An 18,027-nucleotide genomic window follows, 5' to 3' on the forward strand; every position below is an offset into this window, starting at 1 on the left:
TCTGGAGACTAGAGAGGGGGGTGAAGCCATTTTCACCTCTAGCCCACCCGCACTGATCAATCACAGTGAGCTAAGCAGTGCCACCAAGTGGAGAATGGAGCCATTATGCCAAGGCCCACCCACCCGCACCCTCCAGGCACATCCACCAAAAGACCAGCACAAATCCCTCCCTCCTGCTTCGTCTACAGATCATAGTGTGCTGCAAAGTGTCATTTCTAGGGGAAACTGGGTCTAGCTTCATTTGAGTTTCATTTTGCTTGCTTGTTCATTTCTTTGTTTCTTTGCTTCTATTTTTATGTTGGTTTTTTTCTTTTCTTTTACTTTCTTGGATACAGAAAGCAAGTCTTTTATTCTACTTTATTTTCTTCATTTTATTCTATTTTTTAAATTTTTAATTTCTAATTTTTTATCTTTCTCTTTTTTCTCTTTTCTACCAAGCTTCTCTTTTTTTTTTTTTTTTTTTTTTAAATTTTTTTTTTTAACGTTTATTTATTTTTGGGACAGAGAGAGACAGAGCATGAACGGGGGAGGGGCAGAGAGAGAGGGAGACACAGAATCGGAAACAGGCTCCAGGGTCCGAGCCATCAGCCCAGAGCCTGACGCGGGGCTCGAACTCACAGACCGCGAGATCGTGACCTGGCTGAAGTCGGACGCCCAACCGACTGCGCCACCCAGGCGCCCCTCTACCAAGCTTCTCTTAAGCAGACTGAAACACACCTAGGATCTAGCTTCCTTTATTTGATTTTTTTCATTTTAATTTATTTTATTAATTTTTTTCTTCCTCCAAAATGACAAGATGGGGGAATTCACCCCAAAACAAAGTATAGGAAGGAATCACAGCCAGGGAATTAATCAACACAGATATAAGTTGTCTGAACTAGAATTTAAAACCATGATTATAAGAATACTAGATGGATTTGAAAAAAATCATAGAAGACACCAGAGAATCCCTTTCTGCAAAGATAAAAAAACTAAAATCTAATCAGACTGAAATTAAAAATGCTATAACCAAGATGCAATCTCAAATGGTTGCCATGACAACAAGGATGAATGAAGCAGAGTAACAGATCAGTGATACAGAGGATAAAATTATGGAAAATAATGAAGCTGGGGAAAAAAGAGGAAACAAAGGCAAAAGATCATGATACAAGACTTAGAGAACTCAGCAACTTATCAAAGAGGAATAGCATTTGTATCATAAGAGTCCCAGAAGATGGAAAGAAAAAGGGGCAGATAGTTTATGTGAGCAAACTGTAGCTAAAAACTTATCTGGGGAGGACACAGACATAAAAATCCAAGAAGCACAGAAAACTCTCATTAGATTCAACAAATGCCAACTATCACAAAGGCATATCATAGTCAATTTCACAAAATACACAGACATGGAAAGAATCATGAAAGCAACAAGGGAAAAATGTCCTTAATCTACAAGGGAAGACAGATCAGGTTCTTAGCAGATCTGTCCACAGTAACTTGGCAGGCCAGAAAGGAGTGGCATGCAATATTCAATACGCTGAATCAGAAAAATATGCAGCCAAGAATTCTTCATCCAGTAAGGCTATCATTCAGAATGAAGGAGAGATAGAGTTTCCCAGACAAACAAAAGCTAAAGGAGTTCATAACCTCCTAAACCAGCCCTGCAGGGAAATTTTATGGGGGACTGAGTGGAGGAAAAAAAAAAACCAAGACCAAAAGCAACAAAGACTAGAAAGGACCAAAGAACATCACCAGAAACACCAACTCTACAGGCAACACAATGGCACTAAAGTCACATCTTTCAGTAATCACTCTGAATATAAATGGACTAAATGCTCCAATGAAAAGACATAGGGTATCAAAATGAATAAAAAAAAAAAACAACAACAACAAGATCCATCTATATGCTGCCTACAAGACACTTGTTTTATACCTAATGACACTTGCAGATTGAAAGTGAGGGGATGGAGAAACATCTGTCATGCTAATGGATGTCACAAGAAAGCCAGAGTAGCCATACTTAGACAAACTAGATTTTAAAATAAAGACTGTAACAAGAGGTGAAGAAGGGCATTATATCATAATTAAGGGTTCTATCCGCCAAGAAGATGTAACTGTAAATATATATGCGCCCAATGTGCTATCGCCCAAATATATAAATCATTTAATAACAAACATAAAGAAACTCATTGATAATAGCACAATAGTAGAGGACTTTAACACCCCACTTATAGCAACGGACAAATCATCTAAGCAGAAAATCAACCAAAAAATGGCTTTGAATGATACATTGGGCCTGATGGACTTAAGAGATATACTCAGAACATTTCATCCTAAGGCAGAAGAATACACATTCTTCTCAAGTGCACATGGGACATTCGCCAGAATAGATCACAACTGGGTCACAAATCAATGCTCAACAAGCACAAAAAGATCGAGATCATACCATGCATATGTTCAGACCACAACACTATTGAAACTTGAAATCAACCACAAGAAAAAATGTGGGGAAAAAAACCCAAAAACTTCAAGGTTAAAAAAAACATCAAAAACATCCTACTGGGGGAGGGGCCAAGATGGCGGAACAGCATGGAAATTTTTTTGCATCTCTCATGCCTGAAATGCAGCCAGATCAACATTGAACCATCTTGCACACCTAGAAAACTGATTTAAGGATTAACACAACAATCTGCACAATGTGATCCACAGAACTCAGCAGGTACACAGTGTGGAGAGGTGAACTGGAGGAGAGTGAAGCCAGAGAGGGCAGGGAGCTGATTTTGCTTGTGGAGAGAGGACAGAGACAGGGGGAGAGTACAGGAAAAACAGCTGGAGGGAAAAAGGAAAGCAGCTGGAGGGAAAAAGGAAAAGGAACAGCTGCAAGGGTTGGAACAAAAAAGGGAGAAAAGAGAAAGGAGAGGGTTTAAATTCCATTAAGACTCTATAAACGGGGAGCATAGAGTCTGAAACTCCATAGCTAGGCACCTAGCGGTGCTCTAGTGGAAAGGATGAATCCCTAGGAGCAGAAAGAGAAGTCCAAGGGGTCCTCAGGCCACATGGGGAGTAGGGGTTCCCCTGCTGGGAGCACATTTGATACAAGCTGTGTGGCCCCCAACAGGCAAAGGTCCCAGTGGACCCCAGAGAACAACCACATTCACTGGTGTTGGAACAAGGACGTTAAGGGTAAAGCCTGGTGCCAGATGTATGTTATGATTTGCCATAGTCCCTGAAACACTGCTGCTACACAATCACACAAACTTTTTTGGGGATGGGCTGGCATCCAGCCACAGTTTCTGGGCATCAGCAGCAGCAGGGTCTCATGAACGTTCCTGGGAGCGGGCTGGCACCCATCCATTGCTCACCAAGACCCTCCCCTGGAGGGTCAGAGCGGGTCAAAGCCACAGTCCCTCAGAAGTGAGGGGTTGGGAAACACAGCCCCATCTGAGATAAAACTCAGGAGGAAAGTGCTTCCTGGCAGCCTGACGGCTTGGTCATGGATAGTGTAAAAGTGAGGAGTGGACAGAAGCTAGAAACAAAGGAGGGGTGTTTGATTGCCTGTCGGGGAGAACACAGAGTTCTGACACTAGAGACTAGGTAGCTGGGTGACAGCATTGTCACCCCTCCCCTGCATGCACATACACATATATGCCTACACATGCCATAACAATTCACCCCAGTAAGCTAAGAAGCACAATCCAGTGGAGAACAGAGCTGTTACTCTAAGCCCCACCCAACTCGGCCAACTATGCTCTTGATGAACCCAAGTCTCTTCGCCTGCTTAGTTTACAGACTATAAAGTGTTTCACAATTTGATTGGGAAACCAGATGTAATTTCAATTTTATTTCATTCTGTTTGCTGGTCCTTTTATTCAATTTTTTTCTCTTTCTTTTCTTATTCTTGAATATAGAAAGAGAAACAATTTATTTTTATTAAAAAGATTTTTCTTTAAATTTTTCTGCTGTATTTTTTACTTTTTTGTAAATTTTTTAAATTCTATGTTACTTTCATCATTTCATTGTATTCTCTTTTATTGTATTCATTTTTTCAAATTTTCAAACATTTTCCTTTTTTCTTTTTTTTTCTCTTATGTTTCCTTTTTTCTATAATCTATCAAGCTTCTTTCAACAACCAGACCAACACACCTAGGATCTAGCAGCTTTTATTTGATTTCTTTGTGTTGTTTTTAATTTTTTAATTTTATTTTTACTTTATTAATTCGTTTTCTTCCTTCAAAATGATGAAATGAAGGAATTCACCCTAGAATAAAGAACAGCAAGAAATGATAGCCAAGGACTTAATCAACACAGATACAAGCAATATGTGTGAACCAAAATTTAAAATCACAATAATAAGAACACTAGCTGGGGTAAAAATAGATTAGAATCCCTTTCCGCAGAGATAAAAGAAGCGAAGGCTAGTCAGGATGAAACAAAAAATGCTATAACTGAGCTGCAATCTTGAATGGATGCCACAGTGGCAAGGATGGATGAGCTAGAGCAGAGAATCAGTGATATAGGGGAAAAACTTATGGAGAATAACGAAACAGAAAAAAAAGAAAAAAGAGGGAGACTAAGGCAAAGAGCATGAAATAGGAATTAGAGAACTCAGTGACTCATTAAAAAGGAACTTCAGAATCATAGGGGTGCCGGAAGATGAAGAGAGAGGAAAGGGGGTAGAAAAGTTATGTGAGCAAATCATAGCGGAAAACTTTCCTAACCTGGAGGACACAGACATCAAAGTCCAGGAAGCACAGAGAACTCCCAATAGATTCAGCAAAAACCAACCATCAACAAGGCATATCACTGTCAAATTCACAAAAAACTCAGGCAAGGAAAGAATCATGAAAGCAGCAAGGGACAAAAAAGTCCTTAACCTACAAGGGAAGACAGATCAGGTTTGCAGCAGACCTGTCCACAGAAACTTGGCAGGCCAGAAAGGAGTGGCAGGATATATTCAGTGTGCTGAATCAGAAAAATATGCAGCCAAGAATTCTTTATCCAGCAAGGATGGCATTCAAAATAGAAGGAGAGATAAAAAGTTTCCCAGACAAACAAAAATTAAAGGAGTTTGTGACCACTAAACCAGCCCTGCAAGAAATTTTAAGGGGGACTCTCTAAGGGGAGAAAAGACGGGAAAAAAAAGAAAAATTACCAAAACAACAAAGACTAGAAAGGATCCAGAGACCACCACTAGTAACTCCAACTCTACAGGCAACACAGTGGCAATAAACTCATATCTTTCAGTACTCACTCCAAATGTCAATGGTCTAAATACTCCAATCAAAAGGCATAGGGTAACAGAATGAATAAGAAAACAAGATCCGTCTGTATGTTGTTTACATGAAATCCATTTATACATAAAGATACCTTCAGATTGAGAATAAGGGGATGGAGAACCATCTATCATGGTAATGGTTGCCAAAAGAAAGCCAGAGTAGCCATACTTATATCAGACCATCTAGATTTTAAAATAAAGACTGCAACGAGAGATGAAGAGGGGCATTATATCATAATTAAGGGGTTTGTCCACCAAGAAGACCAAACAATTGTAAATATTTATGCTCCAAACATGGAGGAACCCAAATATATAAATCAATTAATCACAAACATAAAGAAACTCATTGATAACAATACCATAATAGTAGGGAACTTCAACACCCCACTTATATCAATGGATAGATTGTCTAAACACAAAATCAACAAGGAAACAATGGGTTTGAATGACACACTGGACCAGATGGACTTAATGGATATAGCCAGAACATTTCATCCTAAGGCAGAATATGCATTATTCTCCAGTACACATGGAATGTTCTCCAGAATAGATCACATACTGGAACACAAATCAGCCCTCAACAATTACAAAAAGATTGAGATCATACCGTGCATATTTTTAGACCACAACACTATGAAATTCAAAATCAAACACAAGAAAAAATGTGGAAAGATAACAAATACTTGGAGACTAAAGAACATCCTACTAAAGAACAAATGGGCTAACCAAGAAGTTAAAAAGGAAATTAAAAAGTACATGGAAGCCAATGAAAATGATAACACCACAGCCCAAAACCTCTGGGATGCAGCAAAGGCAGTCATAAGAGGGAAGTATATAACAATCCAGGCCTTCCTAAAGAAGGAAGGAAGGTCTCAGATACACAACCTAACCTTACACCTCAAAGAGCCGGGAAAAGAATAGCAAAATAAACAAATAAAAAAGGAGAACAGATCAGTGAAACCAGGAACTGATTCTTTGAAAGAAGTAACAAAATTGATAAACCCCTAGCCAGTATGATAAAAAAGAAAAAGGAAAGGACACAAATAAATAAAATCAAGAATGAAAGAGGGGAGATCACAACCTATACAGCAAAAATACAAACAATAATAAGAGAATATTATGAACAATCCAGGGCTTCATAAAGAAGGAGGGAATGTCTCAAATACACAACCTAACCTTATACCTGAGAGAGCTGGATAAAGAACAGCAAATAAAACCCCAAAACAGCAGAATAAGGAAAATAAAAAAGATTAGAGCAAAAATCAATGATATTGAAATCAAAATAAAACAGTAGAACAGATCAACAAAACTAGGAGCTGGTTCTTTGAAAGAATTAACAAAATTGATAAACCCCTAGCAGGACTGATCAGAAAGGAAAGGACCCATGTAAATAAAATTATAAATTAAAGAGAGATCACAACCAACACCACAGAAATACAAACAATAAGAGAATATCATGAGCAATTATATGCCAACAAATTGGGCAATGTGGGAGAAATGGCTAAATTCCTAGAAACATACAAACTACCAAAAGTGAGACTGGAAGAAATACAAAATTTGAACAGACCCACTGCCAGTAAAGACATTGAATCGTGGCACAAAAACAGACACTCAGATCAATGGAACAGAATAGAGAATCCAGAAATGGACCCACAAACCTATGGCCAACTAATCTTTAAGAAACCAGGAAAGAATATCCAATGGAATAAAGACAGTCTCTTCAACAAGTGGTGATGGGAAAACTGGACAACAACATGCATAAAAATGAACCTGGACTTCTTTCTTACACCATACACAAAAATAAACTCAAAATGGATGAAAGACCTCAATGTAAGACAGAAAGCCATCAAAATCCTCGAGAAAGCAGGCAAAAACCTCTTTGACCTTGGCCGCAGCAACTTCTTACTCAACACATCTCCAGAGACAAGGAGACAAAAGCAAAAATGTGGCACAAAAACAGACACATAGACCAATGGAATAGAATAGAAACCCCAGAACTAGACCCACAAATGTATGGCCAACTCATCTTTGACAAAGCAGGAAAAAACATCCAGTGGAAAAAAGACAATCTCTTTAACAAATGGTGCTGGGAGAACTGGACAGCAACATGCAGAAGGTTGAAACTAGACCACTTTCTCACACCATTCACAAAAACAAACTCAAAATGGATAAAGGACCTGAATGTGAGACAGGAACCATCAAAACCCTAGAGGAGAAAGCAGGAAAAGACCTCTCTGACCTCAGCCGTAGTAATTTCTTACCTGACACATCCCCAAAGGCAAGGGAATTAAAAGCAAAAATGAACTACTGGGACCTTATGAAGATAAAAAGCTTCTGCACAGCAAAGGAAACAACCAACAAAACTAAAAGGCAACCAACGGAATGGGAAAAGATATTTGCAAATGACATATTGGACAAAGGGCTAGTATCCAAAATCTATAAAGAGCTCACCAAACTCCACACCTGAAAAACAAATAACCTGGTGAAGAAATGGGCAGAAAACATGAATAGACACTTCTCTAAAGAAGACATCCGGATGGCCAACAGGCACATGAAAAGATGCTCAATGTCGCTCCTCATCAGGGAAATACAAATCAAAACCACACTCAGATATCACCTCACGCCAGTCAGAGTGGCCAAAATGAACAAATCAGGAGACTATAGATGCTGGCGAGGATGTGGAGAAACGGGAACCCTCTTGCACTGTTGGCAGGAATGCAAATTGGTGCAGCCACTCTGGAAAACAGTGTGGAGGTTCCTCAGAAAATTAAAAATAGACCTACCCTATGACCCAGAAATAGCACTGCTAGGAATTTATCCAAGGGATACAGGAGTACTGATGCATAGGGGCACTTGTACCCCAATGTTCATAGCAGCACTCTCAACAATAGCCAAATTATGGAAAGAGCCTAAATGTCCATCAACTGATGAATGGATAAAGAAATGGTGGTTTATATACACAATGGAGTACTACATGGCAATGAAAAAGAATGACATATGGCCCTTTGTAGCAACGTGGATGGAACTGGAGAGTGTGATGCTAAGTGAAATAAGCCATACAGAGAGAGAAAGATACCATATGGTTTCACTCTTATGTGGATCCTGAGAAACTTAACAGGAACCCATGGGGGAGGGGAAGGAAAAAAAAAAAGAGGTTAGAGTGGGAGAGAGCCAAAGCATAAGAGACTCTTAAAAACTGAGAACAAACTGAGGGTTGATGGGGGTGGGAGGGAAGGGAGGGTGGGTGATGGGTATTGAGGAGGGCACCTTTTGGGATGAGCATTGGGTGTTATATGGAAACCAATTTAACAATAAATTTCATATATTGAAAAAAAGCAAAAATTAACTATTAGTACCTCATCAAAATAAAAAGCTTCTGCACAGCAAAGGAGACAACCAGCAAAACTAAAAGGCAACTCATGGAATAGGAGAAGATATTTGCAAATGACATATCAGATAAAGGGTTAGTATCCAAAATCTATAAAGAACTTATCAAACTCAACACCCAAAAAAACAAATAATCCAGTGAAGAAATGGGCACAAGACATGAATGGACACTTCTCCAAAGAAAACAGATGGACAATTGACACATGAAAAAATGCTCAGCATCACTCAGCATCAGGGAAATACACATCAAAACCACAATGAGATACCACCTCACACCTGTCAGAATGGCTAACATTAACAACTCAGGCAACAACAGATGTTGGTGAGCATGCTGAGAAAGAGGATCTCTTTTGCATTGTTGGTGGGAATGCAAGCTGGTGCAGCCACTCTGGGAAAGAGTATGGAGGTTTCTCAACTAAAAATAGAGCTACCCTATGACCCAGCAATTACACTACTAGGTATTTTTCCAAGGGATAAAGGTATGCTGTTTCAAAGGGGCACATGCACCCCAATGTTTATAGCAGCACTATTAACAATAGCCAAAGTATGGGAAGAGCCCAAATGTCCATCGACGGATGAATGGATAAAGAAGATGTGGCATATGTATACAATGGAGTATTACTCGGCAATCAAAAAGAATGAAATCTTGCCATTTGCAACTACGTGGATGGAACTAGAGCGTATTATGCTAAGTGAAATTAGAGAAAGACAAATATCATATGACTTCACTCATATGAGGAATTTAAGAGACAAAATATATGAACATAAGGGAAGGGAAGCAAAAAGAATATAAAAATAGGGAGGGGGAAAAAACATAAGAGGCTCTTAAATATGAAGAACAAACAGAGAGTTACTGGAAGGGTTGTGGGAAGGGGGATGGGCTAAATGGGTAAGGGGCATTAAGGAATCTACTCCTGGAATCATTGTTGCACTATATGTTAACTAACTTAGATGTAAATTAAAAATTAAATTAAGTTTAAAAAAAAAAGGGAAATTGAATCAGTAATCAAAAATGTACCAACAAACAAGAGTCCAGGGTCAGAAGGCTTCCTGGGGGAATTCTATCAAACATTTAAAGAAGTTATTACCTATTCTTTTGAAAGTGTTCCCAAAAAATTGAAAATGAAGGAAAACTTCCAAACTCATTCTATGAGCCCAGCATTACCTTGAATCCAAAACCAAAGACCTCACTAAAAAAGAGAACAGACCAATTTCCCTAATGAACGTGGATGCAAAAATTCTCAACAAGATACTAGAAAATCAAATAAGATACTAACAATGATATATTAAAGGAATTATTCACTGCAATCAAGTGGGATTTATTCCTGGGATGCAGGGGTGGTTCAATATCCTCAAATCAATCAACATGATATACCACATTAATAAAAGAAAGGATAAGAACCACATGATCCTCTCAACAAATGCAGAAAAAGAATTTGACAAAATAGAGCATCCATTCTTGATAAAAACCCTCAAGAAAGTAGGGATAGAATGATCATACCTCAACATCATTAAGGCCATATACAAGAGACCCACAACTAATATCATCCTCAATGTAGAAAAACTGAAGGCTTTCCCCCTAAGGTCAGGAACACACAGCGATGTCCATTCTCACCACTGTTGTTCAAGATAGTACTGGAAGCCCTAACCTTAGCAATCAGACAACAAAAAAGAAATAAAACGCATACAAATCAGCAAGGAAGAAGTCAAACTTTCACTCTCCAGAGACGACATGACACTCTACATGGAAAACCTGACAGACTCCACCAAAAAACTGCTAGAATTGATACATGCATTCAGCAAAGATACAGGATATAAAATCAACATACAGAAATTGGTAGCATGTCTATACACCAATAATAAAGCAGCAGAAAGAGAAATCAAGGAATCAATCCCATTTACAGTTGCACCAAAAACATTAAGATATTTAGGAATAAATTAACCAAAGAGGTAAAAGATCTGTATGCTGAAAACTACAGAATGCTTATCAAAGAAATTGAAGAAAACACACGCGGAAAAACATTCCATGTTCTTCCATGGATTGGAAGAAAAAATATTGTTAAAATGTCAATACTATCCACCAAAGTAGTATTCAATGCAATCCCTTTCAAAATAACACCAACATTCTTCACAGAGCTAGAACAAATCTAAAATTTGTATGGAACAAGAAAAGACCCTGAAGAGCCAAAGTAATATTGAAAAAAGAAAACCAAAACTGGAGGCATTCACAATTCCAGACTTCAAACTGTATTATAAAGCTTTAATCATCAAGACAGTATGGTACTGACACAAAAACAGACACATAGATCAATGGAACAGAACAGAAAACCCAGAAATGCATCCACAAACATATGGCAAACTGATCTTTGACAAAGCAGGAAAGAATATCCAAAATCTATAAAGAACTTATCAAACTCAACACCCAAAAAAACAAATAATCCAGCAAAGAAATGGGCAAAAGACATGAATAGACATTTTTCCAAAGAAGATATCCAGATGGCTAACAGACACATGAAAGGATGCTCAATATCACTTGTCATCAGGGAAATACACATCGAAACCACAATGAGAGGGGCGCCTGGGTGGCTCAGTCAGTTGGGCAGCTGACTTCAGCTCAGGTCATGATCTTACAGTTTGTGAGTTTGAGCCCCACATCAGGCTCTGTGCTGACAGCTCAGAGCCTGGAGCCTGCTTCGGATTCTGTGTCTTCCCCTCTCTCTGCCTCTCCCCTGCTCATGCTCAGTCTCTATCTCTCAGTAATGAATAAACATTAAAAATAGAAATTTTTTTTAAATTTTAAAAAATTTTAAAAAAACAACACAATGAGATACCATCCCACACCTGTCAGAATGGCTAAAATTAACAACTCAGGAAACAACAAATATTGGTGAGGATGCGAATAAAGGGAAACTTTTTTACACTGTTGCTGGGAATGCAAACTGGTGCAGCCACTCTGGACGACAGTATGGAGGTTCCTGAAAAAATTAAAAATATAACTACCCTATGGCCCAGCAATTGCACTACTAGGTATTTATCCAAAGGATATAAAAATTCTGATTCCAAAGGGCAATGTTTACAGCAGTGCTATCAACAATAACCAAATTACACAAAGAGCCCAACTATCCATTGACTGATGAATGGATAAAGATGTATATATACACAATGGAATATTAAGCAGTGATCAAAAAGAATAAAATCTTGCCCTTTGCAACAATGTGGGTGAAACTAGAGTATATTATGCTAAGTGAAATAAGTCAGAGAAAGACAAATATCGTAGGATTTCACTCATAAGTGGAATTTAAGAAACAAAACAGATGAACATAGGGGAAGGGAAGGAAAAATAAAATAACATAAAAACAGAGAGGAAGGCAAATCATAAGAGACTCTTAAATACAGAGAACAAACTGAGGGTTGCTGGAAGGGGAGATGGATGAGGGTGGGCTACATGCGTGATAGGCATTAAGGAAGGCACTTGTTGGGATGAGCACTGGGTGTTATATGTAAGAGATGAATCACTAAATTCTACTCCTGAGACATAACTACATTATATGTTAACTAACTTGAATTTAAATTTAAAGAAAAGAAAGGGAGAGCATCGGAGAATACAAATTTTAAAGAAAAGAAAGAGAAAAATATTAGCAAACTAAATCCATCCATATAAAAGAATTATGCACAATGAGGAAGGGAGATTTATCCCAGGAATGCAAAGTTGTTTTAACATTTTAAAATTGTTCATCTTAATACATGATATTAATAGAGTGAAGGATAAAAACCACAAGATCATGTCAATGGATGTGGGAAAAGTATTTGAAAAAGTCCAACATCCATTTTCTTATAATTTTTTACTGTTTATTTATTTTTGAGAGAGAGAGAGTGTGTGTGTGTGTGTGTATGTGTGTGTGTGAGTGTGAGCCGGGGAGGGGCAGAGAGAAAGGGAGACACAGAATCCTAAGCAGGCTCCAGAGTCTGAGCTGTCAGCACAGAGCCTGATGCATGGCTCAAACCCATGAACTGTGAGATCATGACCTGAGCTGAAGTTGGATGCTTGACTGACTGAGCCACCTAGGCACCCCTCTAACATCCATTTATGATAAAACTTTCAACAAACTAGGAATAGAAGAGAACCTCCTCAACGTGATGAAGATCCAGCAGTTAACATACTTAATGGTGAAAGAATGAATAGTTTCTCTATAAGACCTGGAACAAGTCAAAGATGTTGTCACCACTTCTGGTCAACGTGGAGGGTCTAGCCAGTTAAATAAAGAAGGAAGGGGCGCCTGGGTGGCGCAGTCGGTTAAGCGTCCGACTTCAGCCAGGTCACGATCTCGTGGTCCGTGAGTTCGAGCCCCGCGTCGGGCTCTGGGCTGATGGCTCAGAGCCTGGAGCCTGTTTCCGATTCTGTGTCTCCCTCTCTCTCTGCCCCTCCCCCGTTCATTCTCTGTCTCTCTCTGTCCCAAAAATAAATAAACGTTGAAAAAAAAAATTAAAATAAATAAATAAAGAAAGAAAGAAAGAAGGAAAAAGAAATTAAAGGCATCCAGGTTGGAAATAAAGAGTAGAACTGCCTTTATTCACAGATGACATAATCCAGTATGTAGTAAATACCAAAGAATATAAAGAACCCTTTATGTCACTCTCAATCGTTCTCTCCCTCTCCTAACAAATCAGTTTACAAAGATCATAGGATGCAAGGTAAATATATAAAAATTGCCTGTATTTTTATATATTAGCAATAAGCAATCTAGAATAAAATCAAGAGAATCATTCCAGTCATAATAGCATCAAAAAAAAAAAAACTTAGGAAATTAAGAAGTGCAAGTCGTGTATACTGAAAATTACAAAATACTGCTGATAGAAATTAAAGAAGATCTAAGTAAATGGAAAGATGTTCCATATTCATGGATTTGAAAACAATATTGTCAAGGCTGCAATTCTCTCCAAATTATCTATAAATTCAATATTGTATCTATCAAAATCCTTTCAGGCTTTTTTTAATTGACAGACTAATCCTAAAATGTATATGGAAATGCAAAGGACCTAAAATAGCCAGGGGCGCCTGGGTGGCTCATTCGGTTGAGTGTCCAAGTTTGGCTCAGGTCATGATCTTGCAGTTCGTGAGTTCCAGCCCCATGTTGGGCTGTGTGCTGGCAAGTTGGAGCCTAGAGCCTGCTTCAGATTCCATGTCTCCCTCTCTGCCCATTCCCCACTTGTGCTCCCCCCACCTCAAAAAGAAATAAACACTTAAAATAGCCACACAAAAAAAGTACACTATCCAATTTCAAAACTTCCTATAAAGCTACAGTGATGAAGACTGTGTGGTTATGTAGGTCAATAGAAAATAATTGAGAATTCACAACTAAATCCTTATTTGTATGCCAAATTGATTTTCAACAAAGCTACAAAGATAATTCAGTGGGGGAAAGGATAGTCTTTGAATAAATGATGCTGTGACAAATGAATATCCACATGCCACAAAAAAGTAGACATTTACCTCACACCATACACAGAAATTAACCCAAAATAGATCATAGACCTAAATGTAAGAGCTAAAACTATAAAACTTCTGAAGAAAATATAGCAGAAAACTCTCTGTGGCTGAGGAGAGTTCTTAGATACAATTTAAAACATGATTTATAAAAGAAAAATTGATAAATTATAATTCATTTTTTTAAGTTTTGCCTTTGAAACATACAATTAAGAGAGAAAAAAAGCAACAGACTAAAAGAAAATACTTGCAAATTATATATATCTGATAGAAGCATTGGATCCAGAATACATGAAAAATTTTTACAGCTCAATAAGAAGACAAAATGACACAATTGAGAAAGTAGACATGTTTGAATCAACATATTACTACAAAAGATACATGAATGGCTAACACACACATGAAAAGATGCTTAACATTACTGGTCATATGAAAATTAAAACCCCAAAGGAATACCACTTCACACTTACCAAAAACGCTATAATAAAAAAAGATATTAAGTGTTGGTGAAGATTAGAACCTCTTCTAATAAGACTTTGTCTCTTAAGCACTATGAGATTAAGGGAGATTCCCCTCTTTTAAGTCTTCATTCTAACTTCCCAGGCTCTCATACATAGCCCCAGAACTCAGCAAGTATCATTTAGTATAGTGGACACTGTGGCTGCACCACCCAGGTCCCTCTGTAGGTCTGAAACACTCATTCCCCAAGCTGCCACAAGTATTACCAGCTGAAGGTTCACAGCTGTATTCCCCTTCTGGGGATTGCACTTGACTAAAGAAAGGTTATGCCTCATCCTCAGGGACAACCTGCATCCAATGACTCATTAATTTAAGTCCAAAGATTCAACTCTTTCACCTCAACTGAAGACTATGTTTAAATAGCTATTACAGCTTCAGAGCTCCCTGCAAGATTGGCTAAGGCCAGTTTTGCAACTGTATGTATCACCATTCAACAAGTTCTACCATTCCCTCGTTCTTTTGCTCCCTCAAAGGTGTTGAGACGACTCCCCAATAAATCTCCAAATGCAAACCTCAGATTTAGTGTATGTTTTCTGAGGACCACAACTTGCAACATGGGTAGAGACCCACCTCATGGACCACACCTGATTCTTAGACCACGTCCAGAGCCTGTAAATGCTACCATTGGGGAAGGGGGGTGGGGGAGGAGATGGCCACTCACCTCAGGAGAGCTCCTCCCTCTCTGGAATTCCTATTCACCTAGTTCTTGTTGCTTTCACAGTTCTCATATGTCTTCAAACATACTACTTTTTAAATTTTTCCATATCTTTCTGGTTGTTGCAGGGTGGGTGGTGGAATGCCACAACCTACCACACCCCATCCAGAAGCAGAAAGCTCTAGACACAGATTCTCAAAACTCCAAATGTATGGATATTGAACTGTAGTCCAAGAAGTTATTTATCTTATTTATATTACTTATATATTGTTAAATTTGCTGAAATTTTTATTGTCAAATATAATGAAATATTTCATGTACTCTTAAAAATAATATGGATTCTTACTGTTCAATGTAATGCCCCTTATATTGTCATGGGACCAAGCCTGTTAATTGTTTTGTTCAAATCTATATCCTTACTGATTTTTTTCTACTTGAACTGTTTCTGAAAAATAGTAAAATTTCCCATCACTATCATAAACTTGTCAATTTTCCTTGTAGTTCTCTCCATATTTGCTTTATACATTTTGGACCAATGTTGTTTGATGCATTAAGTTTAGAATTGTTCTGACTTCCTGGTGAAATGAAACTTGAAACTTTAATGATTTTTGTTATCTCTAGTAATGTCTTTGCTTCTACTTTTACTAATATCAACACAGCTCTACCATCTTGCCTCTTTCTTCTGCAATTCATTATTTATTCAGATGGTTAAGCTCTTCTACTGGCTGCTGAATGGTGAACACTGAAATTATTTCTCCTCCAGAACTATATTCCCAGATGGTATGAATATATGGTTAAACTAGCATTAATACATGTCATCATTTTATCAATCACATAATAGAACAAAGTATCCAGGTATCCAAATACGAATTTACTGAGTTCAAAAAGCATATAAAATATTAGATGCTTGATCACTTCATTATTGGAAACTCACTTATTTTTTGATTGGAAAACAAGAAAAAATATGCTTCAAAGAAAAATAGTTAATAAACAACTTCCAATAGATATGAAGAATTGCAAGATTTCAGAAATATTATAAATAAGAAATATTTTAGCTACAAAGCATCTCAGCCTTAATTTTTAACTAAATAAAAGACCTATTCTATACATCCTGCACAAGACAAAGGCAACACTTTACTGGAGATATTTCATAGCCTCCTCCCACTCTGTCTTCAGGCCCTCTTCCTCTAAGTTGTACCCCAACTGTAAACATAAAGTAACTGTAAGGCTTTTTTGTCTGAAGACATTACACACATGTGCTTCTGTACAACATATATTTTATATGAACTTTTAACCACACATTTGTGATTTTTCAAAATGGAGGCATTCATAACAGCACAAAATGAGCTTTATAGAAAGACATTAAATAATCCCCATAAGCCTTGGTAAGAATCCAATAAAATCAATTTTTGCTAAAACCTGATGTATATCGGTACGCTTGTAGGGTGGCAAACATGAATAACCACATAGGCCCTATTGGCAATATTTGAAATGACTAAAGGAATAAACCACATATGGTTTCCAGTGCTATTCATAATCTAGGATTTTAATTCTGCATGATACTAAAAATACACAAGTATTGTGCTGGATATTTTGGCACCTAATCTCTCAATTTCTTACATATTATTTCTGGCATGGGAATAGTAGTAAGCCAAACATAGAGGCTGCAATTCTGTCAAGCTTGCTCCTTTTTCAATATTCCTATGGAAGCTTCATTAGACTTGTCATTCATTAAGCCTACATGTTGGCTAATATGTACGATAATTAAGTCCTGTCTCAAGTTCCATTTCCAAGGCAACAGCATCAGGCAGCCAAGTTTTATTGAATGTAACAATTGTTTCTATGACCACTGGAGGCTTTGTAGCACAGCCGCATTTTAGAACAGTATTTCTCCAAATACAGAAGTTGCTTAGTGTTAAAAGCTCCACGCCGCTTTTGTCTTATAAAGTGTACTGCATGTTCATTTTTCATTCCACCTTCAATTAGTGCTAGAGCAACAAGCACTGGGGTTCTCCCAAGACCTGCAACACAGTGAACATCAATACAACAACCAGGTTCTTCACGAAATTTAATGTTGACAAGACTTAACCAGTCCTCAACAATCTGGTTAGATGGTGATGAACCATCATCAAAAGGCCAATCCAGCACCTGGATGCCTTCTTTCTCCACAAGAGCAGTGTTGTAGGTTGCTTCACATACTCTTACTATTGTAGTAACTCCATATTCCTTAAGTTCTTCTATAAATTTGTTGAAGGTTGCACTGGTTGGACTGTGTGTAATAAGAAATTTCATGTTCCTGTATGTGACTTCCACCGGGGCTGGCCGGTTCATTGGAGCCATGTTAATTTAGTTAAAATATTCAATACGGTTACGAAAAAATGTTTTAAAGTTTTGAATACAGAAATTATGTAAAGCAAACAAAGTATCCTTTAATATATTCCACTGGAAATTCTCAATGATTTAAATATGTAATAGAGAGTAACAGGAAATGAAATGAACCTAACAGGAAATAATCCCTCAGTTCAGTATACTGAGTCCATGGAAAGGATGTGCACCCAGGTTTACCCCATCCAGGTCAAAATTCTTGTAAAATGCTCCGATGATGTCAACTGTGCACTTCTGTGCCCAGGATAAGGGCTCTTATGGAGGTTTCTTGGTGCAGTAGTATGAATCTCTCCAGTTCACTTGTCCTCATAAAGGTTGTGCTGTGCCTGGCAGTAATCTCTGGGG

General features: G+C 37.9%; 1 protein-coding gene across 2 annotated transcripts; it reads right to left on the bottom strand.

The window, feature by feature from the left end:
* Positions 1-17,109: 17,109 nt before the first annotated feature.
* LOC125146466 (protein tyrosine phosphatase type IVA 1-like) lies at positions 17,110-17,637 on the bottom strand. 2 transcript variants are annotated; one of them, XM_047823206.1, is made up of 2 exons: positions 17,515-17,628; positions 17,110-17,445 (listed from the first exon to the last, which is right to left on the bottom strand). In XM_047823206.1, exons 1-2 carry the CDS (start codon positions 17,626-17,628, stop codon positions 17,116-17,118), a joined length of 444 nt encoding a protein of 147 aa, XP_047679162.1. In that variant the 3' UTR covers positions 17,110-17,115. The 2 variants fall into 2 exon arrangements, with proteins under 2 accessions (XP_047679162.1, XP_047679161.1); XM_047823205.1 differs by having other exon boundaries at positions 17,110-17,637.
* Positions 17,638-18,027: the final 390 nt, after the last annotated feature.

The sequence above is a fragment of the Prionailurus viverrinus genome, chromosome D1, assembly GCF_022837055.1.
Source record: "Prionailurus viverrinus isolate Anna chromosome D1, UM_Priviv_1.0, whole genome shotgun sequence".
NCBI classification, from domain to species: domain Eukaryota; kingdom Metazoa; phylum Chordata; class Mammalia; order Carnivora; family Felidae; genus Prionailurus; species Prionailurus viverrinus.